This window comes from Limulus polyphemus, unplaced genomic scaffold, assembly GCF_000517525.1.
Source record: "Limulus polyphemus unplaced genomic scaffold, Limulus_polyphemus-2.1.2 Scaffold2495, whole genome shotgun sequence".
Lineage (NCBI taxonomy): Eukaryota > Metazoa > Arthropoda > Merostomata > Xiphosura > Limulidae > Limulus > Limulus polyphemus.
This window is the reverse complement of record NW_013668105.1, coordinates 80990-103293: the sequence shown is the minus strand read 5'-3', so window position 1 is coordinate 103293 and position 22304 is coordinate 80990. Positions and strand designations below refer to the sequence as shown.

General features: G+C 32.9%; 1 protein-coding gene across 2 annotated transcripts in view; it reads left to right on the top strand.

Annotated features, from left to right (window-relative positions):
- Nucleotides 1-21242, top strand: part of LOC106467121 (synaptotagmin-5-like) — a 32818-nt gene extending 11576 nt beyond the window's left edge. Inside the window, exons 2-7 of one of the 2 annotated variants that reach the window (XM_013927439.2) lie at nt 10679-11107; nt 13219-13439; nt 16282-16440; nt 18550-18816; nt 19299-19416; nt 20556-21242. In XM_013927439.2, the coding sequence (XP_013782893.1) occupies nt 10720-11107; nt 13219-13439; nt 16282-16440; nt 18550-18816; nt 19299-19416; nt 20556-20869 (1467 nt within the window). In that variant the 5' untranslated portion in view covers nt 10679-10719 and the 3' untranslated portion in view covers nt 20870-21242. Of the gene's footprint in view, nt 1-10678; nt 11108-13218; nt 13440-16281; nt 16441-18549; nt 18820-19298; nt 19417-20555 lie in introns of both variants that reach the window. The other variant, XM_022395249.1, reaches the window with a different exon arrangement.
- Nucleotides 21243-22304: the final 1062 nt, after the last annotated feature.

Below are 22304 nucleotides of genomic sequence, written 5' to 3'. Positions count from 1 at the left end.
CTTAGTTACGTACTAATATATATATTTCTGACTATTCGCTGTAACATTAACTATCCACTTATATCTCATAACTGATTATTTGCTATTAAGTTTGCTATATCTAAATTCTTTATTTATATTGTATGTATGGACTGATGTCCTACTGACTGTTTAATGGCATTTTAGGGTACGAACTAACATCCTATAACTGTCTACTTACTTACATATTAGGTAGAAGGTGATATTTACTGAAATGTTTAGCAATGAATTGATGACATACACCTAAATACTTATTGATTAATTAATCTTTTCCTGGTTCAATTTTCCAAGACTTTCTGAACAAAGAACTAATGACTTACAAGCTCATTCTCTCTCTCTGTTAAGTGGAATGCGGTTTTGCTTGGACCATCTGCTGATACTTTAGATGACCTTTGATATCACAAAACAAAGTAAATTTTTTGTTTAGCACATACACTAATTTTCTTTATCAAACAAAAGAGGTAATATATACATATATAGGAGCTCTTTTGTTTAATTGTTTGTTTGTTTCGAATTTCGAGTAAAGGTACACGAGGGCTATCTGCGCTAGCCGTCCCTAATTTAGCAGTGTGAGACCAGAGAGAAGGCAGCAAGTCATTACCACCCACCGCAAACTCTTGGGCTACTATTTTATCAACGAATAGTGAGATTGAACATCACATTATAACGCCCCCACGTCTGAACGGACGAGCATGTTTGGTGTGACGGGGATCTGAACCTGCGACCCTCAAATTGCGAGTCGAGTGCCCTAGCCATGCCGGGCCCTTTTGTTAAATAATAATATATATATATGTGTATGGGCATATATATATATATGTAAGCGTAACAAACAACTTACTAGTCTACAAGAAGAGACACTGAAAAATATGTTGAAAACTACGAGCTTGTTGATTCAGCTCGTTTTTGTGTTTTGTTTTTAGTAAGAGAAACTTTCAATCCTCTTCATTGTTCTGTAAGACTGTCAATGTAGGTTATGCATTTTCTGAGTATCTTAAATATACAGTATACTAATGAACACTGAGACGGTGGTTAAACGAAAAACAATATATTTACATGAGTCGAGCATTTTCAAAGTGTTTATTCAATCGCCAGTGAATTTTTTTAAATTTATCTTGACATCTAGAAAAGGTTTGTTTGTGTCGCACGAAGTTACACAGGAGCAACTTACGCATAGCCGTCCTTATTTTTTAAGTTGATGGATTATAGGGAAAGCAGCTAGTTAACAGCACCCACCGCCAACCTTTAAACTACTCTTGTCTGGACAAATAGTGGGATTTGACCATTACTTTGTGGAGCGTGTAGTTGGAGCGTAAACCATGAACCCTCAAACTCAAGATATTGTTATGAGATTAAAAATGCACGTTGACCACACCCGACCTCCAGAAAAGAAACCAATCTATTTTCTTCAAGCACAGAAGTGGAGGTACATCTTTACTAAGCCAAGCTAGCTACACATTTTGTAAGTCAAGTGTTGTTGTTTTCTTAGCGCAAGAATCGAGGGCCGGATTTTTGCGTTGTAAGTCCGTGAACTTTAGTTACGATCACTGTAAATATACTGTATAAATGGATAGTAAAAAATAGCGTGCTACTTCATTTTCCTCTTTTGTGTTTGTTTCTTTGTGGTAATAATTTTATTTTTCTGTGAATAATCAATCAGTTAAATGATTAAAAACTGTTAGGAGTGACCGTTAAATTATGTGATCCCGAATGTTATATTTTCCTGTATAATCTTGTTGTAGACATTCCAGAATGATAACGAGAAAAACAATGGCGAAGTTATTGACATCTGAGTTCTGTTTTGCCATATAGTTACTTACTTTGGCTCGTTGTTATGTTCTCGGTATGTTGTCACTTAGTGTGATTAGTTCGAAATAATTCTTGTACGTTCTACCGTGACGTAAGAACAAACAGGTAACATACGGAAGTATACGTTCAGAAAAGTAGATTAAATCTTGAGAAAGCAAATCGAAACATTTTTTTTTTCTACTACAGCTTGTGTTAAAAAAATGGTGGTTCAGTAAAGTTCAAACATTATTGAGGCAATTTAGAAAGTGTGACAATAACATTTAACGACACATTAATTTAAGAAATTCAAATTATTCTTTTAACTGTTTTAAGCAGTGTATTTAGCTGGGATGTTCCTTTGGGTTTCTGTATAATGCTTACTTATTCTTACTCCTAAAGTGTGTTTTCGTTCAGTTTACAATGTATTTTTAGATAGTTCAAAATCAATTTCTAGAAAATTACGTTATTTACTTAGTCATATTATATGAAAATGGATCCTCCAGTGGCACAGCGGTATGTCTGCGGACTTACAACGCTAGAAACCTGGTTTCGAATATACGTGGTGGGAAGAGCACAGATAGCCCATTGTGTAGCTTTATGCCTTACTTTAAACAAACAAACATATGAAAATGATGGTATTTAAGGATTGGAAATTATATACTATTTGAAAACACATTAAATAAAAATGCATGTTTAGACTAGATTACTACTGAAAGCTAACCAGAAATGCTTATCTATAATATGTTCGTGAGTTATGAAGTTTGGTCAAAAACTAATATACACGTTTGAGACTGAAGAAAAAATCACAAAGGCCGCAAATGCATGTTTCCTGTCGGATACTGGATTTTTAACAACACAACAGATATAAAGAATTATGGCACGATTCAAACTCTAGCAGCTTTTAATTTTGTTGGCAGCTATTGTCATATAAAAACTTGAATTACAGGAAAACGTTCAAAGTTTCTTATGCAGAATATCCAGGGGTGTGGACATAGATTGAAATTTATGCTAAAAGAAACAAGTCCTTACTTCTCGGCAAGAGTAGTGTTATTCGTAAGTTGATAACCTCAGATATATATGAAGTTAATGGCATCACAGCACGAGTCTCGGGTTTCCTGGTTGTTGCCCTGTTATCAACATATTGGTTTATTCTGGTGCTTTATTGCCGGAAGCAGTTATGTGGAATAAAAGAATGTGATGTAGATTTTGGCGTTTAATTTATGTATACAGAAAATAATGCCTATAAAATACAACACTGCTTCAGGATAGAGCAGTAAAATGGGTTGATTTCAACAGTGTAACGTAAGTAGAACTTTCTTACTATATGATTTGGAGAGATATTTATATATATAACATACCTAACTTTACAATACAGTAGTATTTATATGTAGTATTGTAAACTTAGGTATGCTAAGTAGTATTTATATGTATAACATACCTAACTTTACGATACAGTAGTATTTATATGTATAGCATACCTAACTTTACAATACAGTAGTATTTATAGGTATAGCATACCTAACTTTACAATACAGTAGTATTTATAGGTATAGCATACCTAACTTTACAATACAATAGGAACCAGAAGATTATGTGATAGAGTTTGGAGAGATAATGTTCTCGGTCTGTCATAGCTAGTTCTGTACAATATTTATAAGGTTTAGAGAAATATTTTTATCGATCTAACACATCTAGATTCATAATACAACAAGGCACAGAATATTTTGTGATCGGCCTAACACATCTAGTTTTACAGCACTATAATATTACCAGTTGTGGATAATTATTGTTATCGATCTAACACATCTAGTTTTAAAGAACTGAATAATAATATCGTTTGTGGAGAGATATTATTATAGGTCTAACACATATAGTTTTACAGCACTATATGATATTACCGGTTGTGGAAAGAACTGAATAATAATATCGTTTGTGGAGAGATATTGTTATAGGTCTAACACATATAGTTTTACAGCACTATATAATATTACCGGTTGTGGAAATATATTCTTATCGGACTAACACATCTAGTTTTACTGCACTATATAATATTACCGGTTGTGGAGAGATATTCTTACCGGACTAACACATCTAGTTTTACAGCACTATATAATATTACCGGTTTGGAGAGATATTCTTATCGGACTAACACATCTAGTTCTAAAGAACTGAATAATTATACAATTTGTGGAGAGATATTATTATAGGTCTAACACATATAGTTTTACAGTGCTATATAATATTACCGGTTGTGGAGAGATATTCTTATCGGACTAACACATCTAGTTTTACTGCACTATATAGTATTACCGGTTTGGAGAGATATTCTTATCGGACTAACACATCTAGTTTTACAGCACTATATACTATTACCGGTTGTGGAAAGATATTCTTATCTGACTAATACATCTAGTTTTACTGCACTATATAATATTACCGGTTTGGAGAGATATTCTTATCGGACTAACACATCTAGTTTTACTGCACTACATAATATTACCGGTTTGGAGAGATATTCTTATCGGACTAACAAATCTAGTTTTACAGCACTATATAATATTACCGGTTTGGAGAGATATTCTTATCGGACTAACACATCTAGTTTTACAGTACTATATAACATTAACGGTTGTGGAGAGATATTCTTATCGGACTAACACATCTAGTTTTACAGCACTATATAATATTACCGGTTGTGGAGAGATATTCTTACTGGTCGAGAGAACATCTAGATCTACATCTAGCTTAACAGTACCTTATATAATTTAGAATAAACGTTGTTATTTTACAGAGTTTGAAGAAATATTGTATTTGGTCTGACACATTTAGTCCTACAATACTAGAGTTATAGGATTAGGAAATATACACAGGGTTCTGAGAATTTTGTTATTGGTATAACGTATCCTAGTCCTACAGTATTGTAGGGTTCTGAGAAGTATTGCTATAGGACTAACACATGCACTTCTACAGTATTGTAGAACTCATAGAAGTATTGTCATATCATTAACACACATAGTTCTACAGTATGGTAAGAATGTCAGAAAAGTATTGTTATAGGACTAACACATCTAGCTCTACAATACTGTAGATTCGGGGGATCTTGTTATCGATCTACCCTATCTAGTTCTACAGTATCGTAGGATTCAAAGAAGTATTTTTGTCGAACTAACACAGATACGTTTACAGTATTATAGAGTTCGGAGTACTTTTATCGGTTTAACATACCTTAAGTATATAGAGATACTATAATTCGTTCAAAATCGTGACTTTAAATAACAAAGAGTTTATCACATGCATGTTGTTGTTTCAACATACCTCTCCAACACAGTATAGTAAAAATGATATAGTTGTATAGAGCAAAACGAGAGTTATCGTCATCGATAAGGCAAACTTGGTTCTGAAGACTTTATTGACAAAAATCAGATAATTAATTTGAAAAATGTCTTCTTAATCAGATTTAAAAGGCTTATCTTTGTTTTCAATGCTTGGCAACGCTGACGTCTAGTAGACTCTGTAACTGACACTAAGCCATGCCTTCGTAAGCTACCTTGCACATTAATCTTGCTAACCTTTAGGTACGTTGTTACATAGCTTCCAAAGTAATTAGAGCACAGCCTTTTATTTAATAATCAGAATCTTAGGTAACGAAAATGTTTTACAGGATGTTAATTTTAGAAGGCACTCTAGTGAATTTCTTTAGACGTCGAAATTAAGTAAAACACGTTATTTTGTCACATACAACTGACCAATTGCGATTTATTCCGTGATTTAACAGTTTTAAGCGTAAATTAATTTTCTTTTGAACTGCATCATCAACAACAAAGTAAACCACTCTTTTCAATGTTTAATATAAAATTACCATAAACTCATTTCATATTTTAATGAATAGCCTCATAATATGAGCAAATATACTATCAATGATGTATACTATAAAAGGAAATAATTGTATCCTTTTAATTTTCTTAGTCTGTAACTACCCTCAGAGCTCAACTATTTTCTGACTAAGAATCAGGACCGTTTTATCCAATGGGCAAAAGGGTTAGCTGCCCAGGGTCCATCGCCGTCAGAGGTCCACCGCGCGTTGCAAGTATAATAATAAATAATAAAATATGAAGTGTATAATAAAACAATAATAATGAACCACGTTTTTGAAACATATATATTTTTCTTTTTATTTCCTTATTTTTTATCACTAATATATTTAGTTTATCAGGGCACCGGTGGAATATATAATTGACAGAGCAAGAGATACAATTAAGGGGGCTAACAGTGATATAATCTTTGCTGTACACGTAGGGCTAATGATGTAGGGAAAGGTAGGTAAGAGGAGGTTATTGATAAGTACAAAAGGTCGATAAAGGCATTTAAAGAAAAGGGCCGTAATGTGCGGGGGGGGGGCAGTAGTTTGTACTACACTCAGGGCCCACCACTGCTAATAATGTTATGCATTTGTTTAATGAATGATAACATTGGGTGAGTCATTTAAGTTTTAGCTTTTATAAAATGTTTAACCAATTATATATAGATATATATTTCAAACTAATGTATGAAGTGTTTAAACAGGAATTTTCTCCTAAACGTCTTAGCATTTCCATTCGTAGATCCTGACGAATGACAAAGAGCCAAGTTTGAAAAAAGAGTGGATAGCAGTTCGCTAAAATGATGAATTAAGATATATTTTGTGAAAGACTGATTTTGATCAGAGATAAAAAAAAATAAAGATCCTGTTTATTTTGCAGTAGCAGGTTAAGTAAAGATACAGAGGATTTATATGCATATTTTTATGCTTTTTTTGTATTTAAGATCTTTAAAAATTACATCACAATTATCAAGTTTATAACAAAAAAAAAAGAAAAAAATATTTAGAATTCAAAAACAAACACATTAGCCAAAAATATTTTTATCATATTTTTGGCACACTCAAAGGTTTAAATCCTATAATATACTATTTTTCTAACTTAGTTGAATTTCTTCAAATACTGTATTTTTTGGCAAGTGGTTACTGAATTGACAATAAATGCAATATAAATCTGTTATGTAATCGTTACTGCGAAAGAAAACTTCTGCGTTCATATAGTTTTCATAGAAATATATAGCTAATAAAACAAAGCGTAATGTGTGTTTCAGGATTTTTTCTTATGATCATTACTACTTTAGGCTCAAATAAAAATATAATTTAACAGGCTGTGATTCGATTTACAGATTGTGCAGTTCTTCGGCATTGGATGTTTTTAGATATCCAGATAACTTTTCTCAATAGAACTAGAGCAGTACGGTGATCTGATACAGGTTAATAAAACAAAAGAAAAAAAACACATTAATTACACTCCGTCAATATTTTTTCGAATCATTTTATTTTGTTTCATCTTTTTGTTTATTACAGAATATAACTAGAGGTGCGTTATAACAAATATTACATGTGAAGAGAGTGATATAAGCTTAACATCATTGGAAAATATTTTTCTAAAAACTCTTAGACCTTTTATCACCTGGTGGTTGGGGTACTCTACTTGCAATCTGAAGGTCGAGAGATCAAAACCCGTAGCCGAATATACTTGTCTTTTCAGCTGTGAGAGCGTTATAATGTGTCAGTCAATCCTACCTTTCGTTTGATAAGAATATCCCAAAAGTTGGCGATGGGTGGTGTTGACCAGCTGCCATTCCTCTTTGACTGGTGATTTGTTATCTAAACACATGTAAGCTCTGTTCTGCGTTAGTTGTCAAGAAGCGTTGGAAAGACGTGCAACTTAACTGACTTTCGAAAAGAGCAGATTGTAGGAGCCGGATGAATAGGTACTTTGGTGCAAATTGCACAACTTAGTTTTGCAAGAGAAACAAAATTAAAGGTTTTTAAAACATGGCGATTATCACATAAGTTTTATTAGGTAAATAAACACTGATTGAAAGATAATCGTGAGTAAATGAGACAGCCATTTCTGATGTATTTGAGGAATGATAAATAATTCCTCAGCATACCTTTCAGAAACTTGCAAGTACCATACTATTAAGAATTAGAGCAGCCATAACAGCCAAGGACGGAACGTTAATAAACCGATTACACTGAGTTTTTCTAGTGTTTTGTACAATGACTTTCAATAATTTTTCAATATTTATTTTTCGTTATATTTAAATAAAAGTTAAAACTCTATTCATATTTGGGGGTTTTTGCACGGTGTTTTGGCTATGATAACTATTATGGCGTCTTTTCTTCCTATGTCACATATATCTTCACTGAACAGCCTTATATATAACACTTTATATATAAACTTGAAATAATACTAATGTACTTTTGCAGTGTCCCCGAAAGTGTTCTGTTTCAAATATAGTTGAGACTTCTCAAGTGAAGTATATATGTATATATATATATATATATACTCCTTACTCAAATAAAACAGTATGTGACTTTAAGTAGAAGATGAATTCTACAGTAATAGATTTTTGTGTATTCTGTAATTGTGAAATCCTTGATGTAGAGTATGTGATTGTCCCTGTTGTTGGATTACTCATGTTGGTATAAAGGATAAAATCAGAAAAAATGATCACAAATTTAAGAACTTTCAATTGACTGGTATGACGGGAGATTTAGAAGATCAAGAAAGTTAGGATATCAAAAAATATGTATGAAAAAAAAGTTGACTGAAAATGTAAAAGTTAACAGTAAGGATTTCTTTAAATACATTAAGGTTAAACAAAATGTTAGAATAGGGTAGGACCTTTGAGGGATAATAAAGGAAGGCTGTATTTGATGATTATGAGATGGCTGGGTTATTAAATTCTGCATTTTCTTCAGTTTTTATTAATGAAGATTTAAGCAATATTTCTCATCTTGAACAGTTGACAGATGAAAACAATATTATCATATTAATTCTGTGCTTGCTAAGAAAACATTGGGAAGTTTAAAGAACGATAAGTCTCCTGGGCTAGATAATATTTCTCTAAGGGTTATGAAAGAACTTAAAGATTGGATATTTGAGCCACTTGCTACTATTTATGTAAGTACTTGAACAGTGGGCAGGAGGTACCAGAGGATTGGAAGATGGCTAATGCGACTCCTCTTTTCAAGAGAGGTGATAAAAATTGTCCCAGTAATTATAGGCCTATTAGTCTTACATCATTTGTGAGAAAAGGTTTGGAAAATCGGATAAATGATGATTTGCAAAGTCATTTAACAACGTTTTAACAAATAATTTTATTGGATAGTCAATATGATTTCACTAAGGGAAAATCCTGCCTTACAAATCTTTTGATATTCTTTGAAAATGTTACTACTTATGTAGATGAGGGTAAGGGTGTAGATTGGTGTATCTAGATTTTCAAAAAGCATTTGACCAGGTGCCACATAAAAGGGTTTTAAAAAATTATCTTTAAGTGTGGGGGGTGAGTTAGCTAATTAGATAGAAGAGTAGCTGGATGGAAGAAAACAGAGGGTTTTTATAAATAAATTTCAGTCAAACTGGATTAATGTTATAAATGGGGTACCTCAGGGCTCAATCTTAGGACCTTTGTTATTTTTGAATTACATCAATGGCATAGCTGAAGAAATAGTCAATAAGTTATTTAAATTTTCTGATGACATTAAGGTCTTAAGTATTGCTGGCTGTGAGGAGGATGTTACTGCTTTACAAAAGGAATCAGATCATTTAGTGAATTGGGCGAATAAATAGCAGATGGGTTTTAATTATAATAAATGTAAAATAATGCAAGTGGGTTATCATAATTTGAATTATAAGTATAATTTGGGTGGGAATAATCTTCACAGTGTAATGAAAGAAAGGGATATTGGTGTAATGGTTGATCAGTCTCTTAAGCCATCCAAGCAATGTGCTGTTGCTAGTGGTAGGACAAATAGGATTTTAGGTTGTATTTACAGCAATATTGAATACAAGTCTAAAGAGGCTATAATATAATTGTATAGGTCACTGGTTAGGCCATATTTGGAGTATTGTGTTCAGTCTTCGGCTCCTTACCTTAGGAAGGACATTGCATTGTTGGAAAAGGTTCAGAGGAGAGTTGCTAGAATGGTGCCTGGAATGGAAGAGTTGTCATACCAGGAGGGTTTATATCTGAAATTGGTTTCTCTTGAATAAAAGAAGAGTAAGAGGAGATCTGATTGAGATGTTTAACATTGTTAAGGGAATTTATGGTGTTGATGCATCATCTTTTTTCATACTTGAGGGTGAGGATAATAGGGCTAGGGAATACAAAAATAAATTTTGTCAGGGTAGGAGTCATCTTCAGCTAAGAAAGTTTTGTTTTTTTAACATAGTGATTGACCTTTGGATGTTGTGGAGGCAGTAAATTTAAGTGAGTTTAAGTGAATACTTGATAACTACATGAATGATAAAGGCTGACTTTGAGGATTTTTATTTTATTTAATAGTTTTATTTTCGTTTAGAGGATGGGATAGCCTAGATGGACCGATAGGTACTTTGTTGTCCCCAAACATTATGTTATGTTATGTAAAGAATACACTGCTCACTAAAGTTGAAGTACTTAATAACGTAAAAAATGCGCTGCTTCCTAAATTTGGAGTACTTAATGGTGTAAAGAATGCGTTGCTTCTTAAAATTGGAGTCCTTAATTATATACAAAATGCACTGTTTACTATATAGCGGCAATATTTAGTGATGTAATGTGTGCAGTACATATTACAGTAGTTGAAAACTAACCTAATTCAGAAGGTCACGCACAATATAAGGATCTACGGTTCAAAGCCCTTCTGACGGCTGCTGTTATTGGCTGGCTGTCTTCCGTCTAGTTAGTAGTTCAAGACAAGGAATATGAGCTTTTATTATACTTCTTTTTTTCAATCTTGACGAATAAGTATTTATTTATACATTCTCTGCTTAACGTCATTTCCCTTCTTGTTTTTCAGATAGAAGAAAATAACTATTTTGAAGTGGTCTGTACCTTTTGATGACGATTATGACATCATCAAACAAGAGTAGCCTCTCTAAGGAATACTCGGCAGCTGTATACACCTGCGTTTCTCTGTTTCTTCTTGTCTTAATTGGGATCCTATTTTACGTTCTTTGTTCAAAACGCTATAAATTAAACTGGTTTGAAAAAACAAACCTTGCTGCTGCAGAAGAAAAGAGAAAAGTTGAACCTTCAACGTCTGAAGCCGGAAGTATAGAAAGTGCTAAAGAGGTGATCCGGTCGAACGTAACTTCTTCTAGTGTTTCCAGGATTTTTCGGCCTCAAGGCTCAGATGGATCACAAGGTCTTGCCTCGGAAGACGTTTGGGTTCCGTATGACATACATAAAGAGGGCGCTGTAAGAGAGGCGGCAGTTGATTTTGGTGGTAAGATGCAATCAAGTTTAGTTGTTGTTTCTGACATATTATCTTTAAAGTTCCCTGACTTGAGAGACACCTACATATTACACCGCTTTTTGGCTACTATACAGTACAAAATCTTAGCTCCATCATAATAATTTATTATTCTTTAAAACACGTAATCCCTGTCATCTCATCCCGAATTACCGCATATAAATGTACTATAATGATTCTTTTATCTTATATAGATCACTACGTTGTGCGTGATCTTTTGAATTAATTTAGTTTTCACTCACTGTAGTAAGTATTGCAACCCTTACGCCATTAAATCCTCCCAGTATATAGAAAACAGTAATTATTGGTCTTAACAAAACGTACAAAAATGTTCGACAAGAAGTTTGTTATTCCCAAGTTTTCTTCGTCCACTGAGAATGACAAGTTTGGCTCTTCGAAACTAATCGGGTTTTTTGCATTTTTTGTTAATTAAAAAATTAATTATTATTATGCTGATGTGTTATTAGTGTTGTTGTTGTTGTTTTTATAAACTTGCACACAGTACTTTCCTGCTGTACCTAATGATTTCTTCAACAGCGTCGCGAACATCGTTTGCTCTTTGAGGAAACATTAAGCAATGTGAGGCATTATGCAAGAGGGTACTTTCTCGACGAGTCTGTTTGTAATTAAGCACAAAGCTACACAATGGGCTATCTGGGCTCTGCCCACCACAGGTATCGAAACTCGGATTCTAGCGTTGTAAGTCCGCAGACATACCGCTGTGCCACAGGGGTGGGGGGGCTTCTCGATGAGAATAGTTTTATCAATAATTTAATTAGAGTGTTTATAGGCGTATTTGGTGCTTTGTGATTATCTTTCTCTAAAGTTTAAAACAGATACAAAAAATTATTTTCCATGACAACCAGTGTCTCAGACACCGTGTATTGAAAACTAAAGGTTGGGTCAACTTGGATGTGTGGAAGTTTTCGAAAAGTAGTCAAAACTTGTTTTCTAGTTTTAAATTAACTAAGTTATTCCGTCATATTTTTAAGTTATTTCTTGTTTGTTTGTTTTTGTGTATAAATACTCGACATACAATTCTTCAATTCATTAGTCCCAGAAAAACATTATCGATAACACGACACTGTTAGATTAATTTTGCATAAAACTAGCGCATTTGGTTTTCTTAGAACGAAATTGTCTGAGGAATGGTCTTTGACTGAAAGTTTTATACAAAATCAAACTTACATTGGCGGTTAATATAAACCGTTATGTTTAGAAACCAACTGAGAATGATTTACATGATTGCAGTAGTAATAGTTACTGGACTGATTCAAAACACTCGAAACTTTCAACACACATAGCATGGCTATTTCTGGTATCACAAACCTATTTGAATGATAACAATGAAATGTTATTAGTTTTTAAATTATAAATTCCTTGTTGACGTGTTGAATAATGTATACAAGCTTTTTTTTTATCCTTATTATAAATGTATGGTATTTATTGTGTGATAGTTTGACCTTTATAAAGGCCCCACAGTAGCACAGCGGTATGTCTGCGGGCTTACAACGCTAGAAACCGGGTTTCGATACCCGTGGTGGGCAGAGCACAGATCGCCCATTGGGTATAACAATTTATAAATACTCTGTATGTATATAGTATAGTACTTTACTATAATAAAACATACCTATTTATGATAATTTAAGTCTAGCTTCCCATGCAGTGTTACAACAGAATGGTGATTTGTTTACTTTTCATTGTATGTTTGTGGATTATATGTAAACAGCCATGCAATTGTCTAAGCTATATTTCATGCAAAAGTACTTCTATATTTAATGCCATAGCACCTATGTTTAAAAACATTTCTGGGGGGATCATGCCCCCAGACCCCATAGTATTAGCATGCTTTGCATGCTGATTGTACTGCGCACAATAAGGGTTGGCTTTTGATCTCATAAATTAGAGCCCCCCCCTTCAAAGATTCTGCGTACGGGCCTGTTAACTTCGTGGCATCATATCGATAGCATAACAGCAAAGCTTGAGACCAATCACAACTTGGATGTTTTATGCACTCTATACTAAATATATTATAAGAAGAATTGGTTTTTATTTCAATATATTCTTTGAATTATTATTTGAAGATGAACGCGTCCCGGATACTCCACTGACGCCATTGGGAACAAAAGTGTCACCATTTGCCATCTATCAAACAGGATTTTCAACAGCAGAGCGGGGAGCCTCACCCCTGATCAAATACGTTCAACCAACACCACTCCCCTCAAGTCCAATCAGATCACGACTGACTTCCATGTACACCAAGTTGAATCACACACAATTTGATGCCACGATGTATCAGAGTAAGGTAATTACTTGAATATGTTCCAATGTGATATAAAAGGTTGAAACGTTCAAAAAAACATACCTAAAGTTGTATACTTTTTAGTGTATGTTTCAAAAGTGTCAAACTGAAACTTATATATCGGTGGCATTAATGTAGGGAATGCGCTCAAAAAATAAATACCCTAAATTGAGGTATATACGGTACAAACTGTTCTATAACGTTTTCAGATAAATAAATATATTCAGATGTAATAGAATTAGTTAAGTCCTACGTTTTATCGTGTTTCATTAAAACAAAGCGAGTAAACAGCTCAAACTGAGATAAAACTTAGGTTTTAATAGGCGCTACTCAACAAAGAAAAATGTTCGGAATTGTCACATTAGAAAAAAAATCTGTGCTATAATTGACTGACTAAGAAAACGATAGAGCTCCCTGCGAAGCTGATGTAAATGCTGAATTCTTATGTAGCCATATAACACGAAGGCAGAAATCTATAAAGGGAATACAATTTGTGGAGTAGAAAACAAAATTTATGACGAAACTATACTGGAGGGTCTGGTGCATACCGTCCCGGAAAAGACAAAACAAAAAACTGTGATTTTCACTGAAAATAGTGCATTTTGATGGTATCTCATTTTACATCTTTTAAGTATAATTTACATATATATGGGAGCAATTCAGGAGACGTATCACCCTCAATAAAATAATTCAAAGCGCCACTCTAAAAGTAAATACAGCTTTGCCAAACTCGATTACATTTTTTAACATATATTGAGCTGGCACAAGCGCTGGGTTTCTTTCAATGTGACCCCCCCCCCAAAAAAAAAAACGGCAACAAAAAGATGTAACGTAAAAAACTGAATTAATAACTCCATTATAATTTATTCTGATATTAAGAAACTAAGTACCAGTACTGAACATTAATGATTCCTATTAAAATACGGATTCTGCTCAAAAGTTGATACTTAAGATGTAATACACCGAATAGTGATATTGTTTGCTGTAGAGAATTCAATACTGAGTATTGATGTGTACAAACAGAGTATATCTGTTGAACTTCGTTTCTTTTTAACACAAAACTACACAATGGGCTATCCGTGCTTTTCTCACCGAGGGTATTGAAACCGAAATTTTGACGTTATAAGCCCGAAACATACCGCTGACCCACCGGGGGACATTTATTTAACATCACAAAGCTGATATTTCTACTGGACTAATTTATCAGATTAGACTAGTTAATATTTTGCAAATCGCTAAATTTATATTAATACCTAGTTAATTTTGACTATATCTTTCATTGAAAACCGCCCCCAGTGGCACAGCAGTATGTTTGCGGACTTACAACGCTAGAAACCGGGTTTCGATACCCGTGGTGGGCAGAGCACAGATAGCCCATTGTGTAGCTTTGTGCTAAATTCCAAACAAACAAACACTGAAAACTACCAAATCGATACTTCTACTGGACTAGTTTGTTTGGTTAGAGTAGATATGTTGAAAATCACTAAACTGATATCATTAGTTGACTAATTTGTCAGGTTAGAGAAAATATTATGTTGAAAATCACTAAATCGATATATCTACCGGACTAATTTGTTTGATTAGAGTAGATATGTTGAAAATCACTAAACTGATATCATTAGTTGACTAATTTGTCAGGTTAGAGAAAATATTATGTTGAAAATCACTAAATCGATATATCTACCGGACTAATTTGACTATTTATACTAGATATTATGTTGATAATCACTAAATTAGTATTTATACTAGCCTAGTTTTTCATAACAGAGCAGATATGTTGAATATCACTAAACTGATATCTCTATAGGGTTAATTTTCCCGATTGGACTAAATACGATATTGAAAACCATTAAATTATAAGTACTGGTTTTAATGTATATGAGTAAAAGTATATTGTTAAGTGTTCTTATGCCACCATATACCTTTCAGACCAAATCCTATCCCTTTGATATCAAAGTGCTTGCGTGTGACGTAACAAACTTAGACGTTCAATGTTCTGAAAGAATAACATAAACTTACAATAACTCTAATGACGCATGTAATATATACATAACTTCCTTTCGGTAGATTAGTCAAAATGATAGATTAGGTTATTTTTTACCCGTTGTCTTCAGACGTAGGAAGAACCGAGACAGATTTGGAACATAGTAGGGTCAAGTAGGATAGTAGGTTCTATCAAGTTCGTGTCAAAGTAAATTCTTACGCATTGTGCGAATTTCTTCCTCGAATTCTTGGATCATTGGTTATTTGGATCAAAAGTAAGAATCATGCTTGGTAACAATTTTCCCAAATTATGTTAGAAAATGTTGTCAAGAATATATTTTTTAAATAAAAAAAAAGCTTGAATCAACTGTTTATATTTTTATCACAAAGCTACACAAGTGGCTATCATCCTTCTTCCTATCACAGGGGGAATCGAATCACTGATTTGTAAGCCTTAAACTTATCGCTAACGCACCTGTGGGAAGTAACTGATAATAATTTGTAGATGATATTATAATAATGTACATTATTACTGACACCTCGTTATTTGAAATAATAGTCTTTCAAAGATTCAGTTCGCAAAAAATGTTCAAATATTTCAAAATTACGGCCTTCAATGAATAAGGTGTAATCATTTTCTGAAGGTCGAAATGTCGTTAATGAATGTATTTATTTTGTATCACTGAGAAGACCGTAATTTTAACTAAAAATAATGGTACATAAGCATCAGAGTGTGCCGTTTATATTAGAAAATAATATTAAAGTACTTTACGAATAACACGGGAAATTTCATTTCCATACAATATATATGTATTTTACGTGAAGTCAAAACTCAACAGAATGAGACATTATTGTTTTACAGGAAGCGGCGTCCTCTAGTGGCTCAGACAACAACTCACAAGGCTCGCTTCAGTTTTCTGTAAGCTATAATACCCAGTTTTCTTTACTATGTGTTCGACTGATTCAGATACGTGACCTTATACCTAGAGATTTCAGTGGAACAGCTGACCCTTACGCAAAGGTAAGGAAGGAAACAACTTAAATTTTAAGAATGTATGCTTGTAAGATTGGCTTACGGTTTATGTTCAATTCTAATATTTCATATTGAGGCTAATCTCTCTCGTGAAGCATGTGCACGTTCAATAGTTTCATTACTGACATTTTCCGAATTTGCTGTGATCCTCTAAATTGAAGGATAAAATAGGCAGCTATTGACAGTCGGATAATATCTTTGCTACTAGTTGTAAAATTTGCATTGCTTCTACGTCTACTAAAGTCTACATTATAATTATAGATAAATCATGATTATAAATCTACAGACAGATTCTTCAGGATGCAGTTTATCTGAAGAACTTCGTCAGAGATCAGTTTACCGTGATCAGCTTCTTCGGGGATCCACTTTACTGTTAACTACTTATTTAAGAATTTAGTTTACGATGTTCTGCTTCTTTAAAGATCCAGTTTACCATGATATACTTCTTTAAAACCCAATTTTATCATGAACTTCTTCAAGGATCCAATTTGAGCACGAACTACTTCTTAAAGATATAATTTTACTATGAACTGCTTCTTCATGGATCCAATTTTACCACGAACTACTTCTTAAAGATCCAATTTTACCACAAACTACTTCTTTAAGGATCCCATTTTACCATAAGCTACTTCTTAAGGATCCAATTTTACTATAAACTGCTTCATCATGAATTCGGTTTACCATGACCGATTATTCTGGTATTCAGGTTATGATAACGTTTTTTTTTTAGGATTCAGTTTACCAAGAATTCTTTCTGTTAAGTTTATGAGCTAGAAAAACGAATAATATAATAAAGTCAACTATATATAAATTAGGGCCTTAAACCACGCACCACTTTGAACTATTGACCACGGAACACTAATGGTAAGTATAACGTCAGGAGCTTTAAAAATACACTGAAAAAAATGCAGAAAATTACCAATAAATCAACATGAAAGGCTGTTTGACTAGAGTGTTGCGACAATAAGTCAACATGAAAGGCATTATTGACTTAACTGACTTAGATTATAAAAATATCGTAAGATGAGTCTATGTGTTGTATGTTTTCACTGTTTGACTAGAGTGTTGCAAGTGAAAACATACAACACATAGACTCATCTTACGATATTTTTATAATCTAAGTCAGTTAAGTCAATTACGCCTTTCATGTTGATTTATTGTCGCAACACTCTAGTCAAACAGTGAAAACATACAACACATAGACTCATCTTACGATATTTTTTATAATCTAAGTCAGTTAAGATTCTCTCTTTTAATCTTTCTAATGTAAAAATTGTATTTATTATTAACATAAATATTTCTTAACTACTACTAATAGGTAATTTAAGTACTTATCCATTCTCGTAAAAACCGATGTACATTTCACACTTACTTATAAAAATACGAATTTCTTTTACAAAACATTTCAAACTTTTAGTTTCCCATATCAGATTCAATAATCTGAAAATGGAGTCCCTCGTTAGTTATACAACTTAAACCCATCTTATATATATATATATATATATATATCCTACCCAAAATAAATATCTTATGTACATATGATCAAACAAACTTACCACGAGTTTCAATTTTAAAAGTTAAATATTACTCTAAAGTGTTTGAAAAATTGAAGGTTTTTACTTTATTTTCGTGAAAAAGTTGTTTTCTGTGAATTTCTTAGTAAGTTAGTTATCCTATCATGTAGTGATGCTACGAACTTTATAAGGAAGAGTCAATTTAATCATCTTAGTTACTTTAGTAAATGTTCAGGATTTGTATAACTTAATTATTCTATTTTCTTATCGAAAAAAAATCAATAAATGTATTCTGATTTCCTAATCTAATTCCTTTCAAGTTTACCTGACACAAATACGTCAGTGTTAGGCTATTTCATTGTTATTTCTCTCATCCAGTTGTATTGTTTTATTGTACAAACGTATTGTTTCATACAACGACCCATCTTACTCATTATAATTTTATTTGTGACAAATAATTTACTTTCCCTGAACTATTGTGGATTTCATCCTGGCGATTGTTTTCTAAGTAAACTTTTGCACGTATTTGATACGGTATTCTTAGGATGGAATTTGAAATGTCTTTATTTTTTCCTACTTACAGGTCTGGTTACTTCCAGATATCAGAGATGTTCGAAAAAGCAGTGTCCGCCGCAAAACTCTCAATCCTCATTTCGAAGAAGATTTTGTCTTTGATGTTCCTCCAGCAGAGCTTCGAGAACGGACGCTGGAAATTTTGATTTACGATTATGACCAATATTCCAGGCATGTTTGTATGGGAAAAGTACAGCTCCCATTGGATCGCATAGAATTCACCGAGAAGACAACATTGTGGAAAGGAATAACCATTTGCGAAGCAGCGGATGACCAGGTTGTTGTTGTTGTTTTCAAAATTTGCGTGACTAGTCATATTGTTTATTGGTTTAACAGAAGCATTTTATGCGTTGAGTATCACTAGTTAAGTTTAATATATTGTTCGATTATATTCTATGCTTAGCTTTTTCTATACATTCTATACACTGAAGAGTATCCTGCGACGCAACGAAACCGGTAAAATGAAAAACAGTTTACAGAAAAGAAAGAATTAGAGTTTTGTTATACATAACCGCCTTGAAGTGAAACCTTGGACTGTAGTCTATATATACATGTATATTAATGTGTTCTAAATACCCTTCCAAAGCTAGAGAAACTATGATTTCAATAGCGAAAGAAATTATTTCTTTCTGTGTTGTGAAAAGAAGAAAAAAATGTTTTTCTTGTATAGGTTTAAAAAGTTTTATTTTTTGGAGCATTTACTAGGTATAACTTTACTCTCAAAAATTTCATCTATTCGTTTATTTCATTCAACTTTAGCCTGACTTGGGGGATTTAATGTTTTCCTTGGGTTACTTGCCGAGTGCTGAGAGGTTGACAGTTGTTATACTAAAAGCCAGGAATCTTGTGTCTGCTGACGAGAGAAAGAAAATATCAGGTATGATACGATTAAAACAATTCATTTTAGAAGACTAGGCATTCATCGCAGCTGCGTATTTGAAAAGGAACGCTGTTGTTAATTTTTTTTCCGCTAGAGAACAAGTTGTTGTTTTTTGCCTACACTAACGAACTCGTTCGCTTGAGAACAAGTTGTTGTTTCTTTGCTTACACTAACGAACTCATTAGGCCAAATGTTAGTTGTGAAGTTTCTCTTTCACAAATATCTGTATGTTTTGAAATATACCACTTGCAATTAACTGGCCCTTTTTTGGTTGTTGTTTGTTATATCAACGTCATTTCTTTAATTTTGATGCAATATTTTCTACATTTAGAAGGCTGAATTAAAAATACATATATGTATATACAGTCTTTGTCTTGATAGAAGACAATATTTCATCACAAAATATGAACTAATTCGTATCAAATTGCCTACGTTGTTCTTTATGATATATTTTTACCTAAATAAAGTTGTTAATAACGACCCAAATCGCGTTCATACGGAATATTCAAAAATTCATGCTTATTGCAACAATGACCTAATATGTTGACAATAAGAGTTAGTATCGAATCTGTGTTTATTTATACAGGACTGTGTTGTATAATAAATTTAATGTATAGTTTTCATTTAGTACATGATCGGTGGCAGTAGCAGTTCCCACGATGAAATAAATATCTTTGAATTAACAAATTCCATTCACAGTATTTCTTAAGTTATTATTTCTGAAATATCGTGATTGTAATAGATCAATTCAAAGACATTTATTTCATAGTTACAAATGTTACTGCCATCGTTTCCGTACCGACTTAGAGACAAATATTACATTTACTATTGCTTTGGTCCACCCTGTAAATATATATAGTTATGGGTTAAAAACGAAGTTATCGTACTTTAGTTTTGTAAGGGTCTATTTTATAGTTTTAATGAGAAACTATTTACATTATTCAACATGAAAAGTACTAGTTATAACTGAATGATTAGATCTTATGAGTTGCGTTGCACTGGCGTGATGGAATTTTTCAATGGATTTTTTCAATATATATTTTAAACTATTTTTCATCACGACAGGGTAACAAACGAACTAATGTTTTCTATTGAACTGATGTGTATTGAAATATTTTCGTTGTATTTGTATACAGATCCGTACGTAAAAGTGTCATTGCATCATGGCGGGAAGCGGTACAAAAAGAAGAAGACCACAACACAGAGGGGAACCCTTAACCCTATATTCAATGAAGCTTTGACATTCAATGTAACAAGAGAAATGCTGCGGAGTGCTACTCTCGAGTTTTCCGTAATGAATGATAATATCCTGAGCCAGAAAGAAAATTTGGGTAGCGTTGTGATTGGTCCGCATTCCAAAGGGGACGAGGCGGCTCACTTCAGAGACATGATAGTTTCTAGGTCTGCAGTGGCAATGTGGCATTCTTTAATGCCTCCGCGTTTAATTTAGGGTTAGCTAATCTTAGAGATGTCACCTTACAAATTAAGTTATTTTAGCTAAAATCTTAATCGATACATAAGTTAAAATATATCTATAATTTAACATATCTACATCAATATACATTTGAACTTTTTAAAACTACATAAATTATTATATCATGTCCACATTACCTAAATGGTCTTAATAACTTCGTAATAAATCTAAGTCATATATAATTATGTGAAATACCCGTTCTGTACTATTCACATAATTAAATAAACCTATTGAATATTCAAGTTAAAGTCAGTATAGTGAAATATAATTTTCACATACCCCTAGTGGCACAGCGGTATGTCTGCTGATTTACAATGCTAGAATCCGGGTTTCGATACCCGTGGTAGGTAGAACCCAGATAGCCCATTGTGTAGCTTTGTGCTTAATTACAAACAAACAATAGTTTTCACATTATTTAACGCCCTTCTAAATAATATTTTAAACATTTGAACTCAGGTTAAGCTCAATAGAATTTTAACAAAGACAACTCTACTATGCAGAAAAACAAGTCTACACAACATTATGATTTGCATCTTAAACTTAATCAAATTACACAACATGTTAACTCTAATTAAAGTTAAAGGAGTCCACGTAAAGTTCCACACCAGAATATGATGATTAAACTGTTTAAGCATTGTTTAGAAATCTCCATCAATTTATGAGTGTGGCCGAACAACTCTTAAAAATACCATTCTAGTGAAAGCGAAGCTGTATGTTAAACCACGTATTTCTTTGTAAACACGCGTTATAATTATATTGAGAGTTCCAGAAATATGGAAGCTCTTTTCTCAGGAAAACTTATATTTTAATTTTAAATAGATAATGAACGAATAAAATTTTCTGTTATGGACAAGTACAAATCACGAGAAGACTCAAACTAATACTAAATAAAAACATTCACGTTATTTGTATACCCCAGCTTTAATGTCATTAGCTACATGTTCTAAATATCGTTAATTTTTCAGATGACCGAAACTTCACGAATCTCAGACTGCAATATATATTTTTTCCTTTGAAATACGTTTGTAGGAGAAAAAACGCTGTGATTTTCTGTTAATTCGACAGTAAAACATCACGAAATTGACAGTAACTCCAGAAAGTGGCAATTAGAGGGAGTCCCTATACACAACTCAATGTATAATCCGCTAAAGTTCTTACTTTAATATCTGCGCAGAAAGTTATACGGGAAAAGTTAACATTTGAAAATATTTTAAGGTGTTATAATTTCTTATAATTATAATTGGAGTAGAAGAGCTGTACAATTAATTTTGGTTAGTCAGAAAACCGCCCTCAAAATCATTCAGAGTTTGAGCTATGAATAAATACGTTGATATAATATTCTGAAAATACTGTGTGTTTTATTCTGTGTTATCTGTATTAAGTTTGGCGTTTGCAGTTATATAAAAATGCC